This window comes from Microtus oregoni, unplaced genomic scaffold (assembly GCF_018167655.1).
Source record: "Microtus oregoni isolate MIOR12 unplaced genomic scaffold, Mior012 000021F_ref0000039, whole genome shotgun sequence".
Lineage (NCBI taxonomy): Eukaryota > Metazoa > Chordata > Mammalia > Rodentia > Cricetidae > Microtus > Microtus oregoni.
This window is the reverse complement of record NW_024543080.1, coordinates 30,401,443-30,418,936: the sequence shown is the minus strand read 5'-3', so window position 1 is coordinate 30,418,936 and position 17,494 is coordinate 30,401,443. Positions and strand designations below refer to the sequence as shown.

The 17,494-nt window shown below is 49.7% G+C and overlaps 1 protein-coding gene across 1 annotated transcript in view; it reads right to left on the bottom strand.

Moving 5' to 3' along the window:
• The window catches only part of Rell1 (RELT like 1), a 63,309-nt gene extending 46,286 nt beyond the window's left edge, over window positions 1-17,023 (bottom strand). Inside the window, exon 1 of the mRNA XM_041671594.1 lies at window positions 16,799-17,023. Coding sequence (XP_041527528.1) covers window positions 16,799-16,886 — 88 coding nt within the window. The 5' untranslated portion in view covers window positions 16,887-17,023. The remainder of the gene's footprint in view (window positions 1-16,798) is intronic.
• Window positions 17,024-17,494: the final 471 nt, after the last annotated feature.

Sequence of the window (17,494 nt, the reverse complement as noted above, 5' to 3'; positions counted from 1 at the left end):
CCCAGAGGACCAGTTCTTGGGGAGCTGGATACCTGGCTTCTGTGTACAACATCCCTGCCAGGATTGAGAGGTCAGCCAAATCTTTCCAGCAAGCAAGGAATAGAGCAGGAACTAACCATGCAGGGAAGTAAGGCTTCCCAAAGGTGTTGGCCCAGCTCCCCCATCAGTGGGACAGGGACATTCTCATCCCCAGGATGTTCTAGGAGCTGCAGTTGCCATGCTCCGAGCCTCTGGGATGCTCAGATACTTTGCTACCAACTGCTAAAAGCAACCCAACTTCAGTGACACTTCAGGGTTTTTACCTACGTTAATTTTCTTTAATGCCCACAGCTCTGAGACAGATGTTAGTATTGAGTGTGTGTCTGTGGGAGCCAGAGATCAGTATCACGTGTCTTCTCCAATTGTGCTCTCCCTGTGTTCTGAGACAGGCTCTCTCACTGAAAGGAAGCTCACTGACTGGCTAGAATGACTAGCCAGCACAGCCCGCAGATTCTCCTGTCTCCATCTTCTCTGTGACATGCACATGTACGCTCACGCGTACGTGCACGAGCGTGCACACACACACACACACACACACACACAAAACATGCACACAAAATGGAACTACAGTTATGCAGTGCATGGCTGGTTATATAGGTGGGTGCTAGGGATCCAAACTTGAGTCCTCATGCTCACACAGCAAGCACTTTATCTTCCTTGGCCAAAGTTATTATTTAGTGTGGGGTCTTTTATTGATCTGCCTGGTGAGTGTGTGTGGGTTTTGTTCTTTTGTAGTAGGCAAAGAACCCAAAGGCTTGTAGAACTCTACCACTTACTAGCCAATAGATGGCCAGCCAATAGCTGCTATTATTAAACCCATCTAGAAAGGGAAACATAAAGAATAAAGCATTGGAGTCAATGGCTCTTCTAGGGTAAGGTTGGGTAGAGACTTGAACCCTGGATGACAGCAGGCAAGACAGAGATTCTGAGCCAAAGCTGCTCCTCAGCAGGGCAAGGAGGCAAGCAGAAACCAATTCTTTGTTTGCATTATCTTCAAATTGCTCCAGGGGCAAGCTGATAAACATCTCTGTGCCTCAGTTTCCTCAGCCATAAAATGTGAACTAAAGTTGAAATGTTGCTGATTATTCTCTAAGATTAATCTGGCTTTATACAGCGTGTGTTCATTGTTGGTGGCTATTAGCAGCAGTTACAGACGTACAAAGCCAGACAAAGACAATGAAGCCAGGAGCCTGACTAGAGGAGGCATTGTTCCGCATGAGGTGCCTTGATGTGAGGGATCAGCAGCCATGCATGGGCGCTGCCATGCAACATGGCAGGCTAAGGAGATTCACAATAAGCAGTACAAGGCCATGAGCCATGGTGGCCACTCAGAAGCACGGTGCACAGAGTCACAGCAGGCAGGCTCCCACACAAGGCAGAGCCACAGCAAGGCAAACTCCCACGCAGGGCAGAGCCACAGCAACAGCAGGCTCCCACGCAAGGCAGAACCACAGCAGGCAAACTCCCACGCAAGGCAGAGCCACAGCAGGCAAACTCCCACACAGGGCAGAACCACAGCAGGCTCCCAAGCAGGGCAGAACCACAGCAGGCAAACTCCCACGCAAGACAGAACCACAGCAGGCAGGCTCCCACGCAGGGCAGAGCCACAGCAGGCAAACTCCCACGCGGGGCAGGCTCTCACACAAGACAGCTATAGCAGGCAGGCTCCCACGCAAGACAGAGCTATAGCAGGCAGGCTCCCACGCAGGGCAGAGCCACAGCAGGCAAACTCCCACGCAGGGCAGAGCCACAACAGGCAGGCTCCCACGCGGGGCAGGCTCTCACACAAGACAGAGCTATAGCAGGCAGGCTCCCACACAAGGCAGAGCCACAGCAGGCTCCCACGCAGGGCAGAGCCACAGCAGGCTCCCACACAGGGCAGAGCCACAGCAGGCAGGCTCCCACGCAGGGCAGAGCCACAGCAGGCTCCCACACAGGGCAGAGCCACAGCAGGCAGGCTCCCACGCAGGGCAGAGCCACAGCAGGCAGGCTCCCAAGCAGGGCAGAGCCACAGCAGGCAGGCTCCCACGCAGGGCAGAGCCACAGCAGGCAGGCTCCCACGCAGGGCAGAGCCACAGCAGGCAGGCTCCCACGCACGGCAGAGCCACAGCAGGCTCCCACACAGGGCAGAGCCACAGCAGGCAGGCTCCCACGCAGGGCAGAGCCACAGCAGGCAGGCTCCCACGCACGGCAGAGCCACAGCAGGCAGGCTCCCACGCAGGGCAGAGCCACAGCAGGCAGGCTCCCACGCAGGGCAGAGCCACAGCAGGCATGCTCCCACGCAGGGCAGAACCACAGCAGGCAGGCTCCCACGCAGGGCAGAGCCACAGCAGGCAGGCTCCCACGCAGGGCAGAGCCACAGCAGGCAGGCTCCCACGCAGGGCAGAGCCACAGCAGGCAGGCTCCCACGCAGGGCAGAGCCACAGCAGGCAGGCTCCCACGCAGGGCAGAGCCACAGCAGGCAGGCTCCCACGCAGGGCAGAGCCACAGCAGGCAGGCTCCCACGCAGGGCAGAGCCACAGCAGGCAGGCTCCCACGCAGGGCAGAGCCACAGCAGGCAGGCTCCCACGCAGGGCAGAGCCACAGCAGGCAGGCTCCCACGCAGGGCAGAGCCACAGCAGCTCCCATGCTCTCTCACATCAGTCACACACAGCCAAGCTTCTCTTCCTTCCAGGAACAGGAAGGGGAAAATGATGAAACAGAAAACTCCAGAAGTCCTAAACAGAGGGCATTGTGATTAGTCACAGGTTCAGTCAGGCAGTTCCCACACGCCAGGCTCGTGGGTACCTGGGAACTGGGAAGTGAAGAGGGGCAGCCAGGAAACTTCAAAGGTCTGAGCCCACTGAAGTCACCTGATGTGAAATCCCCTCAACTACTTCTGGAGAAAGAGCCAAGGGAAGGGGGGGTAAGGAGGGGGAGAAGATCAACTAGGGAAAAGAATGCTGGGAAGATGAAACAGGCGATCAGGAAAACCCCAGATGGGAAAAGAAGTATGAAAGGCATTAGCATAATGCCCAAATGGGAGCTCTGAAAACCTGGCACAGGACTTGAGTATCAGAACAGATGCTGAGGCAGGAGGATTCTGAGTTTAAGGACTGCCTGAGCTACAAAGCCAATTTAAAAAAAATTAAATATAAAAATGTATACACAGAAAAAACATTCTAATCACATATATATGTATTTGTACCGTTACTATCCAAACACGTTACAGATTTATTAACACATCCAACCTTGACAACAATCCAGTCAGGCAGATATTATTTTAAGCCCCATTTTAGACATAAACACTATACCACAGAAAGGTCAAATTTAGCAAGAAGCAGAGGTGAGGCAGTAGGCACTGGACCCTGGTGCTTTGCTGTCTCTGAGGTGCTTCTGGCGTCCAGTACAATTCCACAGAACGAGATTATCCACAGCTCTTCCTGTAATACGACACACAGAGTTAAGGCAGAGCTGTAAGTAGACAAGCGGAGAACGGGCTCCGGGAAGCTGTCCTCGAATCGCCACATCTATGCTATGACATGTGAACTCCCAAATGCATGCACATGAACACATAGATATAACAAAAAATTTTAATAAAAAAATAAAGAGTAATTTATGCATAAAAAGTAAAGTGTTAGACAATACTTTCTCAATTTAGTCAATATTTACTTTTGATTTGTAGAACATTAACATTTTTCTCTATTTCCTTACATTTTCTAAAAATGTTAGTGATAGTCAGAAGAGGTGGATTTTTTTCACTACAGATAATGAAATCAGCAGGAAGTCTTTATTTATTTCAAACACGAAACTGCTGGAACCAGAGGGGAAATAGTTGGCCCCCGGCATTTTCACATACCCAACCTAGTAGTATTCATTCTGCAGAGGTACCCCAGACTACAGAACAGAACCCTCACTAAGAGGACTGCCCCTCCACAGTGACACCCCAGATCTCCACAGGCTGGGAGCAGAGAGTGCTATGAGACCTCCCATACCCATCACAGGAATCAACGGTCAAAGAAAACCCAACGTGTGCCTTGCACTTTTATGTACGATAAAGCGTGATGCCAGCATACAAACAGGACAGCAATGGTCTGGTAACTTTTGCTTTCCTGTTATTTTGCAAATTCCTTTGAGTCTTCCTCTAAGTAGAAGACAAGCGTAACTACAGAGATTATTCCAGGCATGTTTTAGTGGTGAGACAGACATATGGCTTCCCAGTGAGATTCAAACTAATTCTGTTTCCTAACATCCACCAGGTGTCCTAGGGTTCAGTTACATTCTGACTCTAACAACCTGGAGTTAGTGCCCACCCACTGGTTAAGAGCTATCCCTGCTGGATGGTCCCCAATTCAGAGGCCAGCCTCCAAGAAGTCTCTTGGCCAACTGCACTTCTGTTTGGTTACAAATTTGGGGGTTTCCACATGTCACTGGAGCGACTTAGAGAACTCAGAAAGCAGTCTCCGTGACCATAGATTTAGTATGAAGAAGATATAAGACCCCATATCCAATCAGAAGGGCCACAGAGGGCAAAGGGAGACCAGTGTCCACTCCTCTGGTACCTCTCCAGGGGTACCACCTGCCAGCACAGCCCTGATTTCATCCCTAGTGTTGGGAGCCGTGAACCCCCAGATCCTGAATTTCTTATAAACTGGTTTTCCCCTGATCTGAGTGCCTGCAGCTGCTCTGAGCACGAGACCCTCAGGAGTTCCTGATGGCAGGGGAGTGATTTCTGGTGGGTTTGGCTGGGGCATGGCTATCCCTGTATAAGCAGACCCTGAACACAAGGGGGCATGCTGGCTTCAAGGATGACCCTTGTCTCTGTGTGTCTTTCAATCTCCAGGCCTGGCTCACGAATGGTCCTATAGTGCACACAATACAGGAGTAGTACCGAACTGTCACGTCGTACAGGCAGGCAGTACACCTAGAAGCCCCCTCACTGCCCTGGTACAGAGCTTTTAGGAAGAGTGACGGACTCAATCATTAGCTGATGTCCACTGAACCCCAGAGATCAAGGAAAGAACAGAAAGTTCTGGCCCCTCCCCTAAATGACTGGTTCCTCTCCGCACCAGCTCCACACTGATGCTATGTAGGCCCCACAGTCACTTCATTACCAAAATCTCAAGTGTGGTCAAGGGGGCTCTTTATGGCCAAGAGAGGCTCATACAGCTACACTCCCTTTTATAGGTTAGGAAATTCAGGGAGTTCTAAAAGAAATCCGCAACAGAGATGGGAGGCGCGGGCCAATTACACTGACCAACGTCAAAATTTCTACTCAACAATATTTCCAGGTACAGCACTACCTCAGCATGGAAAAAAAACAAGTCTCCCATTACTCAACAGTTGCCCCTCCCTCCTCAAGTCCTCTCCCCTCCATACCAGAGATGGGGTCCACCGTCTGTGTAAGGACTGTTTGACACAGCACACAGACACCAGACGATGTTATCCCACTCTGAGGCTGCCCTTCTCCCAGTCCGTCCAGAGACATCACAAGGCGCCGAAGAGCAGAGACACAGGCCTGCAGGAAGTGAGAGAGATGGTGCCCCTGGCCAAGCTAGGGCTTTAAGCACCCCGTGCTGCCTTGTGTTTTACTTATAGACACTGCCCTAAAGGAAACAGCACTCCAACCAGGAAGGAGAGGCTAACAACGTGCACTTGGAGAATACAAAAGTCCGACGGGCTTCCAAAAATAAGTGTTCTACAGCTAATGATCCTGCATGCGTGCTGATTCGTATGGTTTCCAAGGAGTGGCCAACTGGAGACAAGTGGGTACCACGACTGCTTCTTGGCTGTCCCATGAGCAGGACTCAACCCACAACACTGACTTCATGATTTTCGCTCCCTTCATTCCTTAAGCTGAAAGATTCTTCCTATCCACACATTACTACTGCATTCTAGAGCTTGCATTTGTGTCACTTACAAAGGAGGGCATTATTTCCTCGATCCTGCAGATGACTCCAAGATGTATAAACACAAAAGAAGCATTATTTTGCACTTAGGCTCCCTTGAGTTCGCCTCCCTACCTCCACCCAACAAAGATACAGAAAAAGAAGCCCAGCCACCTCGCTGACAGTCTGGGACCTGCTACAAACTCAGTTCCATTCATATCACTGTTTGGGGCTCTTCCATCATACGCCAATGCCCTGCGCTCCTCTGGTCCTCCATTCTCCACTCTCCACTGCCTGCACAGCGCTCAGGGGCCTCACCTTAGCCTCCCAGTGGAGAAGCTCTGTTCTACACGAGCTGCAGTAACTCCTGTTCCGAGCTCCCGTGCCTCTGCCCAGGCTGTTCCACGGGGTTGCTAGGTGCAGTCTACTACAGTTCCCCTTCTTTGTGGGCTGCTTAAATGCCCAATTCTGGGCTATGGAGTCCTTTCTGTCCTTCACTTCAAACAGGAAGTCTACTCTTGTAATCTCAGACAATACTGAAGTCTGTGATCCTGATTACACCAAACTCCTTTTTCCATTACATCACAAGGACTCCCATTCATGGCTTATCGACACTTCTCCAAGTTTCACAGGACAAAAACTAAAATGGTTGTTCACTGGTTCCACATATACAATAGGTACCCTGCAGTATCTCCAATAAAGAAAGCCCCATGTTTCAATTAACTGTGGGCTGCGAGTACAAAGTTATCCACAAGCTCCAGCTGCAACAGCTATCACCAGGCTCCTACTTGGCAAATACAGGTGTGAAATATGTTACCCCCAAAAAGCCCAACTACCCAAACATAAGCATGGCTCGAGGCGTTGGCTTCTGGCCTGGTGGCTGTTTTGTATTTTGCCTTTAGCAGAGGCAAGAAGTCGGAAATATCCGGGGAAGCAATAAGAAACATTCAGGCCATGCTAGCGGAGACTACATACGTACAAAAGAACACCAAGTCACGTCTGTGGGTAACCACCTGCCACCTTGCTGCCGCCAGGAAGTCACAGCTGCTGCTTCCTATAATGTGGCTAATACAGCATGACCGTGTCGGGAACTTCCAGCTCCGGAGGGCCATGAGAATAGGGGAAACAGGTGCCTCCCCCGACCTGACATAGTGAGACACAAAGTCCAGGGAGTGCTTCAAGCTTCCACTCCCTGGCGTAATCTCAGAAAGCCATGTTATGTCTGTGCGTATGCAAAGAGGAGTAGTCTTGGCACTGAAAGCAGCTCTTCCTCCTTGGCCCTGTGTGGCATGTGGCACACAGGTTCTTCATCTACCACTCACACTAACTTAACCAGCCGGCCAGGAAAGGTTATAGAACTGGTGTTCTTTGGTGAATTAAATGCAATATTTCTTCCCTCATATCTCTATCATGCCAAAACTTTAGAAAACATAACTTATAGAGGAAGAACAGGTGTCTCGCTCTGTAGTCTTGGCTGGCCTAGAGCTCACTATGTAGAGCAGGCTAGCCCAGAATGACCTGCCTTTGTCTCCCAAGTGTTAAGATTAAAGGTGAACACTACCACACCCAGACAGAAAAACATTTCTAAATCTAATCATGTGTTGACTGCATTGCCACCTTCACACGGTGGCAGACGCCTGTAACTCCAGCACTCATGAGCCTGAAGCAGGAGGACCACAAATACACAATTTATTTGTTCACTTTTGGATATGCATCATTTGCATGCCCAATCCCGTGGAAGCCAGGAGATTCCCTGAAACTGGAGTTACAGACAGTTGTGAGTCACAATGTGAGTGCTGGGAACCAAACCTGGGTCCTCTGCAAAAGCAGCAAAACGCTCTTAACATGTGAGCTATCTTTCCCACCTCAGAACCGTACATTTAAAGCCCACTTAGACTACAGAGTGAGTTCAAGGTCAGCATGAACTACACAGTGAGAATCTGTCCAGGGAGGGAGAAAGGGAGGGAGGGAGGAACGGAGAGAGGGAGGAAGGGAGGGAGAACAGGCAATATCTCAAGACTTCCTGGGTTAATGGCCTATTTTTGACTAGGTTCACTTGGTAAGATGCCTTGGTCTCCTCTTTCAGCATATGGAGCAAGAATTAAAAAGGCCTAGTAAATATAAAGCTTCCCTCCAACTGTTGACAGCAGAGAGCACGTGCCATTTCACATCAAAGAAGGAACATCTGGGGACCAGGGCCGCTCACCCTCTTCGGCTTCCCCGCTCACCCTCTTCGGCTTCCCCGTGATGAAGAAATCTTGCTCTCATCCTGATTACTCCCGGTTGCCTCTCACTTTCCTTTGTTCCACAAAACAGTCTGTTGTTGGGGGCTGTGGACCCAGACCCTGAATTTCCTGTAAACAACTTGTTATGCTTGCAGCTGCTCTAAGCAAACTTGTTTTCCTGTGTTTGCAGCTGCTCTGAGAAGTAGACCTTGGGGGGGGGGGGGGGGAGTGGCTTATCAGTTAAGGATCCATACATAAGCGGCTCTGGTACACAATAAAGGAGCATTCTTGTTTCAAGGATGGCCCGTGTCCCTGTCTATGAGTCTTTGTGTGTTTAAATCTCCAGCCCCTTGCCCGGCTCGCAAATGGTCCTGTAGTGCAGGCTGCGCGCTACAGGCGCGGTACCCTAATACACGTAATAGTACGAACGGTGCAGCCTCTGGTGACCTGCTCCTCACCGTGATTGCAAAAGTTAAATCTGAGCAAGCAATCTAATGTTTAACACAACTCACGTACTTGGCCATTAAGATTTCTAGTTAAGAGGAAACATACAGTGGTAATAAGTACATATAATGGGAAACCAATAACATGAAAGGGACAGCGCACACCTGACCTGTATTCGGGTCATCACAAGACAGTCTGAGAGAAGCCACAGGAAAGGGTTCCTGGAAGCATTATCCTTGATCTCAGCTGGAAGCATGGATACCAGACAGGATAGGACAGGCCAAGACAATGCGTGGGAGAATGAAGAGGGGTAAGCCCACCATCTCTCCTCCCCCACGCTCCCCTGCTCACATTCTGATACTTAGTCAATGTCACCAGAACACATGACAGAAAAGCAAACTCTCCCCTTCACCCCAGGCCTATTGTACTGTCTCTGCTATTCTGGGGTGGAGCTGGCTACGTGGGCCACGACCAGCCTCCAGTGAGGCCCAGGTTGGAGAAACACGGCTGCAGCCTAGCTTGCTTTCTTCCCTCCTGTATTAACCCATTTCAGCTGCCAGCAACACAACTGGGCTCGCCAACTTTTTAAAGGGGAAGCTGACTTAGCTCACACTTCTTGAGGCCGGAGACCCCATCAGATAGCGGTCTTTTCCCTGGCAGAGTCTCGGAGTGGTTCAGGGACACACACGGAGACATGGGGGCCATGTACATACGTGTGTATGAGTAAGAAACACACTGAGACTCTCCCTGTCTACCCCTTCTGGCCTCTCTTCAGCTATGAAACTCTGAGGATTCCATCACAAGGACGCCACACTAATGGCTATACCTACACCTAATTGCTTCTAAACACGGCATGCAGTAAGTTTCCACCCTCTGAAGGCCTCACAGTGTGAAATAAATGTGAACACATAAACCCTTAGGGAACAGACTCAAGCCATAGCCAAACCATCACACACACCCCTCTTCGGCAACCACTGGCTCCTTTCACCCAGCTCTTCCCTACAATTGTGCAGTGAAAATTCAAGCCTTGTTTGCTCCGGAAAGCTTGCCCAACCTGGCCTGGATTCTCAATTCTCCACGCTCCCCACCCCCAGCCCAAGGTTAGGCGCCCTGGCTCAGTGGTCTCTTTCCTGACTGAGGTGCTAATAGCACTCACCTTCTCTGACAGCTCCATGGGCAAGGATTCCATAGGCACATCACTTTGCCCTCTGTGCCTTATGTGCAGTAAGGTGCTTTGTTAATATCTGGTGAAAGACGAAATCAATCAGAAGAACCTATTGCTATGGCTTGACTGTGTTGAGACTTAATTCCGAAATTGACGTTTGTGGTGTAAGGAGGTGGGGCCTCTGAGAGGTAATTGGGGTTAGACGAGGTAATGAAGATGACGTTCCTGTCTAGTTCTAGCCTTCTTTCTTCATTCACATTTTAAATGCCTATTCTAGCCCAGGTTTGGCTTGGGACCTGGGCCTCCAGCAGTGAACAAGATCTACACATGTCACCCTAGTGGCTGCTAGGGATGAGCTGCCCCTGACTCCTGGGGGACACAGAATCTGTCTGGGCTCAGTTTCCCCATATGCACAGCAAAGGGGCTAATAACAAGACAAGTATCTCTAAATGCATTTGACTACGAACAACAGTCACCCCGATAATAGGTAGTCATTCTGCTGAGGTCCGGTTCATCCCACGTGAAGGAGCTGGGGAAGCAGACCTTTGAAAGTGAGCCCCAGGAGCAGGTGTGGACCAAGGAAACCTGCCTGCCAGGAACAGAGACGACTGCTGGGTCCACTTCAGTGCAAAGATACTCCAACAGGACAGGAGGGTCCCCGAGGGAGCAAAGGAGCTTTCTGAAATCTTGGTGGTACCAGCTCAGTTTCCTCTCCACTACACCAACTCTGAGGACATCGCCAGGGACATTGCAGACCCTAACATTACAGACTCTGCTTTCCTCTCTTGAATTCTATCTCATCCAAACATCCCTGGGAGTAAAGAGTCCAACAGCCAACTAGGCCCTCAATAGCCAAAGCATATGACATGATCATTACTACAACTAGATTGGTTGACTGGATTGATAAATCAATCCCCCAAAGTTCCTCCAAAAGAAATCCTCGTGGTCTATCTTTACAAAGGTAATGGTTTCTTTGCCTCCTCTTTCCTTCCTTCTATTAGTGTGACTGTCAATGGCTTTGCCTCTACCTCCCAAGAAAACCCACACCGCCCAGACCATTGTCTCCTAGACCTCCTCCCCTAGGGTGGCAATGCTGCCCAATCCTGCTACCTCAAAGCCCTCTCTTGTCCCTTCCATCATCAGCACTAGAACCCAGAGCTCTGTGGGACAGGACAACGAATGCTTGGGAATGGCAAAGAAACACAAATGACATTTCTGGTGTGTTTAGTGTTGGATGGATTTGTTCTGGTTGTTGTTTTGCTTAAGCCAAATTTCATGCGGTAGCCCAGGTTAACTTGGAACTCACTACACAGCTCAGGATGACCTTGAACTAACAGTAATCCCTTGCACCTCAGACTCTTGGTTTAAATCTGGAGTCAAAGGCTTAAGACTAGCTTTGGAGTGGCTAAGAACGTTGTTTCATCCTTTCGATGTGAAATATTAGTGTCTGAGTAGGAACAAAGGCTAAGGGACAAACCCATTAAGCACAGCCGACACTTCAGCAAACGCTCACGTACTTTATCTCACATAACCGTTTTAATAACCACACGAGGCAGCCTGGCCACTTTCCTCCATAATACAGCTAAGAAAAATGGCTTAAAGATTTGTTTTCTCTGTACAACATGCACTTTTTATTAGTGGTTGGAATGTTGTTATACCCAGGAGTCTGCAAACCAAGTGAGGGAGGGAGTTTATGGGAGGCTGGCACAGGAAACAGAAGAACCCAGGCTGGGGAATTGTCTCTTTCTGGCATCCCAGGACAGTACCAAGGGAGGAACGACAAGGAGGCCTTGGGGTATTGCAAGTGGGAATGGAAACTGGGTCTCCTGAGTTCAAGCAGGCTGGCCAAAGAAGCCCCAAGGTAAGATGACTGGCCCCAAGAACTCAGATTGCCTGGGGTAGCCACCACCGTCCAAAACAACCCCTGGTGGATTCAATTTCTTTCCCTTACAAAGAGAGCCGTGTCACTAACTGGCAAAGAAACGCAGCAAAGAAAGCCAGCCTAGCCTCTCGACTTACCCATCAAGGTTCCATTACAGCAAGCACTCACCCAGAAAGCTACCGAGCAGACAAAACCCCAGCGGCCTCCAGGTGTCTTTATCAGATTCCACTCCAGAATGTCAAGGCAGCCTTTCTTCTCCTGAAGCGCTGTACACCAGAAGGGTTAGTCATGGCTATTAGGCTGTTTTTAAAACTCTTTACTGGCGATTTGTCGTTTTTTCAAATCTGTGTAAGATTTTAAGATGAATTTTCTTTTGATTTTATGTGTACGTATTTATTTTACTTGTTGTACGTATGTATCTGCACTATGTTCGTGCCTAGTGCCCGTGGAGGACAGAACAGAGCATCCCATGCCTAGACCTACAGTTTATGAGCTGTGAGGGTGCTGGGAATCAAAGCCAGGCCATCAAGAACAGTCACCACTCTTAGCCACTGAGCCTTCTCTTCGGCCATAGAAGAGTCCTGATATTTCTCCATGGGATGTTTTAGATATATACACAGGATACTTAAATCTTTGTTCCCAAAAGATGTGAGAAACCACGAAGAGATGAAGCAGGAAAAGCAAAGGCAGGACATGAGTCCTTTAACTGAAAACCTCCAGGCAGCGTGACCAGAAAGCTAGCAGTGAGCATTCAATGCACACTGTGTCTCACTCAGAAATCAAACATGCTGGATTACTGCAGCAAAGCATACGGATATTCAACCTCTGTGAGATCAAACACACACTTGGACAACATGCACTTTTTATTAGTGGTTGGAATGTTGTTATACCCAGGAGTCTGCAAACCAAGTGAGGGAGGGAGTTTATGGGAGGCTGGCACAGGAAACAGAAGAACCCAGGCTGGGGAATTGTCTCTTTCTGGCATCCCAGGACAGTACCAAGGGAGGAACGACAAGGAGGCCTTGGGGTATTGCAAGTGGGAATGGAAACTGGGTCTCCTGAGTGAATCTCACACTGGGGCAGGCTGTGTGTTGCCACCGCCAGAGTATATATAACAAAAGTCCTCCATTTCTACAGCATTCTGCATTGGAAAAATCTCCAGAAAAGATTACAGCAATGTGCAAATGCCTCAGATACGAGGGGGGAAAGCCCAACCCAACAAAGGATATTAGAAAAATAGCCCCTCTTATAAAAACGCAAGATTAAAACAAATTAAATAAGGTGCCAATAGTTGCCTAACAAATTAGCAAGTACTTTTTATTTTCAGAGGAAAAGGTACTAAGAGCGAGAGATGAGTGTTTCGGACCACTTCTATAAAAGCACACAAACCAGGCCAACCTGCAGATCAACGGGGCAGTCAGTTCTCAGCGGCCGAACAATGGGAACACCACTGACACGCAAGCTGCTTTTCCAACAACCTATTTTCCAACGTGAGTAATCAACTATTAGACCGAGCATGTGGACAAAGGTGTTCGCTGAAACAACACAGTTTTAAATCACACTTTAAAACAATTACTACCAACAACAACCTCCTGAAAGGAGGCACGGTGAGGTACAACACAGAACACAGGAAGCAACATGACTGAACCCTGCAAGACATGTTCCAGTGTGTGAGCAAGGAAGACTACAGGGAACAAAGGTAAAGGGGACTGTGGCTAAACCGCCAGCATTAAGATCCTATCCGAGGTCAAGATGTCTGAAGCCAAGAATGGAATGCTAACTGAGGCAAGGCCTCTAGCAGAGATCAAGGGGAATTCTCTCCCTCTTCCCACGCAAACTGTGGGAGGGACTTTTCAAAACTACCTAGGACACTGCAGAGGGAGTCACACTCTTGTGACTCTCCATAAACATTTTAGGATAAAAAGAACTCTCAGAGAGAGAGAGAGAGAGAGAGAGAGAGAGAGGGAGGTTGGTTTAGAATGCACTTTGGAACTGAACGGATATGACAGAATGACAAAGCCTGGATAAAACCGAGTGACTTTGCCAGCTCTTGGACATTCTGTTTCTCCACCATAAACACAGGAACAAAATCAGTCTTATGGAATTATAAGAATTAAATGACCTGAGTACAAAGCCCACGACCTGCCATCAAGCAGGTAGAGAAAAAAACAAAAACAAAAAAACCACAAAGATTACTGGACAACACTAAGAATAATAGCTTTAACTAATAACAGTTTGGATTATTCTTTTGTTTTTGTTTCTTTTTCTAGGGGGCAGGGCTTTTTGCAGTGCTAGGCACTGAACTCAGGGACATCTGTCCACGACAGGCAGGCACTCCACCACTGAGCTACACCCAAAGCCCAGAAGCCACAGTGCCTTGATGCCCAAATTTTGTTCTTCAAACCTACACCAGATTTTTTTTTAAATAATATCATCTGTTAATGTGTGTCATTTTTAAATAACGTAATTAAAATGACCCAACGTGTACTAAGACTTCAACATCAAAGCCAAACTATGCTTTAAAAAAGTAAAAATGAAAGTTTCCCGTCTGAATCACCTGGACCGAGTCAAATCCAACTCCTCCCACAGTTTGCCCACCCCATTCTTTCCTGAAGGGCTAGGAAATACACAGAGAAGAAAAAGAAATGACAGTCACTGGTAACATTTCTCATTGCCTCTTTAAATTTGGAGTAAGCATGAAAAACCCAGCTCCAAACAGTTTATTTATTTTTTCAAAACACTGCCCCAATGTCTGTGTCTCATGTGGCTCTTCAGCTGGGCAGCTACCCAGCCAAAGGAGAACCCGAAATTTAATCAAACGTATCTTCAGCATCTAAATGAGGAATCTGAGGCTGGAGGGAGGCCCACGGAGCCCAGGGAGCGTGGGCCTCTCACAGCACCGGCCCTCACGCACTTCTCCACTCAGTTGAGGGCTGCGCCCACTGTAGGATAGGAAAATTGAGAAATCAGTGGGTCCAGAGGCTGAGGAACCAGAGAACTTACGTGCATAAATAAGGCAAGACCTGGAAAAGCATCTCTGCGGCTGGTAGAGTGTTGCTAATGCCACTTTTTAGGCAGTTGACAAAAAAAGGAAGTGAGAGAGACTGTCACCACCCACTGTAAAGCTATCTGTCCTTTCTCCACTGCAGGGCTGCACATAACTACATGCTCATGACATAATATTTGGGTATCTTAAAACTATCTTACAATGACTAAGTCATGTTGCTGAGGGTGACTTATGCTCTTATTTTCTCTAGGAAGTTGGGGGGGGAGGCAATAGAAAGAAAATGAGTTTAAAATCAAGCAGGCTTTATCATCACACACACACACAAAACGTATGTAATGCTTACTGATACAGAATTTACATGATGACAGGCCTCAGTTGCTTTACCGAAAATAAATACATCTTAGTTTTAAAATACACACAAAGTGCCCAACCAAGCACACAGCAGGCTGGCTGTGAGTTCCCACTTCTTTCTTCCTGCTTCTCAGCTTTGATTCCAAAGAGATCAGATGCCAGCTGTTCGGGGCTCATCTCTCAATTCAGGCCTCAAAGCCTGCTAGCAAATCTGAATCCGCATCTGTGCTATCTCAGATACTTCATTCATTCTTCTCAAGCATTAACTTTGACCAAAAAGGTGACTAGTAGCACAGCTAGGTAAGACTTTTTTCAGTCGCATTGCAGGCCTGATACCTGGATGTTGTTCAGAAACCCAGCAAAACATAAACCTACTCCAAGAATGGGTTTCCTCTGATGAAGGCCGGCTGCATGTCTCCTGTAGTATATTTTAACAATCTGACTCCCAGGTTAAGCTTTTTTATTTTCCAAACTCTGCAACAAGTGATTCCAGACAGACACTATCTGCAACCTCCAATCTAATTTGAACCTATTTTGCATTTACAAGTCCCAGCAAAGACACAGGATGCGCACGAAAATCTGCCATCCAATAAAACCTGTCACCAGCTTCCTTTTCCCCTGGGTGAACGGCTGAAGGAAATGTGAACCTGCTAATCAATATTCAAGAGACACATGATCTATCTCTTGGTCCCTTCCTAACATGCTCGGATTCCTATGAAAAAGTGAAGGCCAACTGATACGCCAGTTTCAAAGCTCCAAGTGACTGGAATGTTCAGGATAGAAGAGCAACGCCTGTACTTTATAAAAGCGGCAGACGCTGCTGGAAGCCTTCCAGCTGCTTATTATTTGGGCCTGAAGGGGAGCCACCCCTGAAGGCAGCTTGGCAGAGACTGCTGACGTAAGAATCAGCCTGTGGTAACCCCAAATGGCCAGGAAGGCTTAAGTCTATTTTTTTTTTTTAACTACTGCAATGAGGTAGCAATTAAGAGGGGGAAACAATGCTTGAGAATCCCTGGTGTGTGTCTTATAAAAACAGGAGTGTGCGGCAGCGCTTTCTTAAGTAAAAGGTAGACAGACGTCTTAGGAGATTTCAGTTAGAAACTCGCTGGTGGCTCCTAGTTGAGGATAGCACTCAGCGTCTCAGCTGGTGGCTTCCACCCTGACCACAGAGGGTTCATCCTTTTGTGATGACAGGATTTGATACAAAGGAAAAGCAGCGTGCACTACAGAAGTGACTGTCCTCTTTTCCGATCTAATTTATCCAGGATAAATGGGAAGGAGCGCGAAATTACTGAGTTACTACAAGAATTCACAACCACCTGCAAAGCCCAAACTTTCAAGGCTTTAACATGATGAAAAAGAAAATAGGAGAGCGAGGAAAGCAGCGGCAGGGCAGCACCCGCTCCCAAGTATCAAGATCTTCAACTGGCGAGGCCTTTGAGGATCCGGACGGTAGAAAGGGGTCCTCAGCCGGGCACCCGGGGCACGCGGCTGGGGAGACGGCGCCCCTACAAGGCGACACTCTAAAGACTCCGGGTTGGGAGCCCGCGGTCCAGAAGAGGCGGGGGAAGGAAGGCGGGAGCCCGGCAGGAGGGTGGGGAGGGACCCGAGCCGCCCCGCGCGCCGCACCCTGCCCGGGCCACCCCGGGACACCCAGATGTTCAGAGCCGGATTCCGTGGCCGAGCGGGACACCAGCAACTCAAGGCGCGGCGGGGCTGCGGGCTCAACCAGCCCGGACCCGCCATGCCCCTCGCTCCCTTCCGCGTGCACACCCGACTCAGCAGCACCTGGCGTCCCCGCCGGGACCACGCACTCACCAGGGGCCACCAGCAGCGAACTCACGGCGCCTCCCACGAACACCGCGGCAGAGAGCACAGCGGACCCCGGGAGTCCCCACGGAGCCATCGCCGCGTCCCTGCACCCTCCTCTCCCCGGCCGCCGCGTCCAGGTCCAGAAGATGGTGAATCTCCAGAGACGCCCCGCAGACTGAGCCGCGGAGCTCGGCCTCCTCAAGCCCCTACTCGCCGGCCTTGAGCCGCTGAGGCCCCTCCCACAACGCGGAAGCCCCGCCCCTACCCGCCGCGCCCGGATCTCAAGTGGCCTGGCCCCGCCCCCACATGCATGACCCCGCCCCTGCCCCACCCCCGCGCCGCTCCCTGCCACTCTCCCTTTCTCCTTCGGAACCCTTAGGCTGCGTCAGGCGCACGGGTAAGCCGGGGCCCCGCCCCCAAGTCCCGCCCTCCGCTGTCCCGCTCCGCCTCCTCTGGTTGGGCGGGCTTCCTTTCGAAACCCTGCCCAGCAAGGTGGCGGGGCGACGGCAGCGCGGGAGCCTCAGGCGGGGGCTGGTTGATCCTTCTTGATAGTGGGGCTAGTCGGGCGTGGGAAGAGGAAGGCCGAGGTTGGGCCAAGAAGCCCAGGATGGACCCCAGACAGAAGCGGCAGTGGAACGGAGCGATATTTTTTCTCAAATTAGCGTCTCTTTAACCAGGGTTAGTGGTCTAGGAAGAAATGCT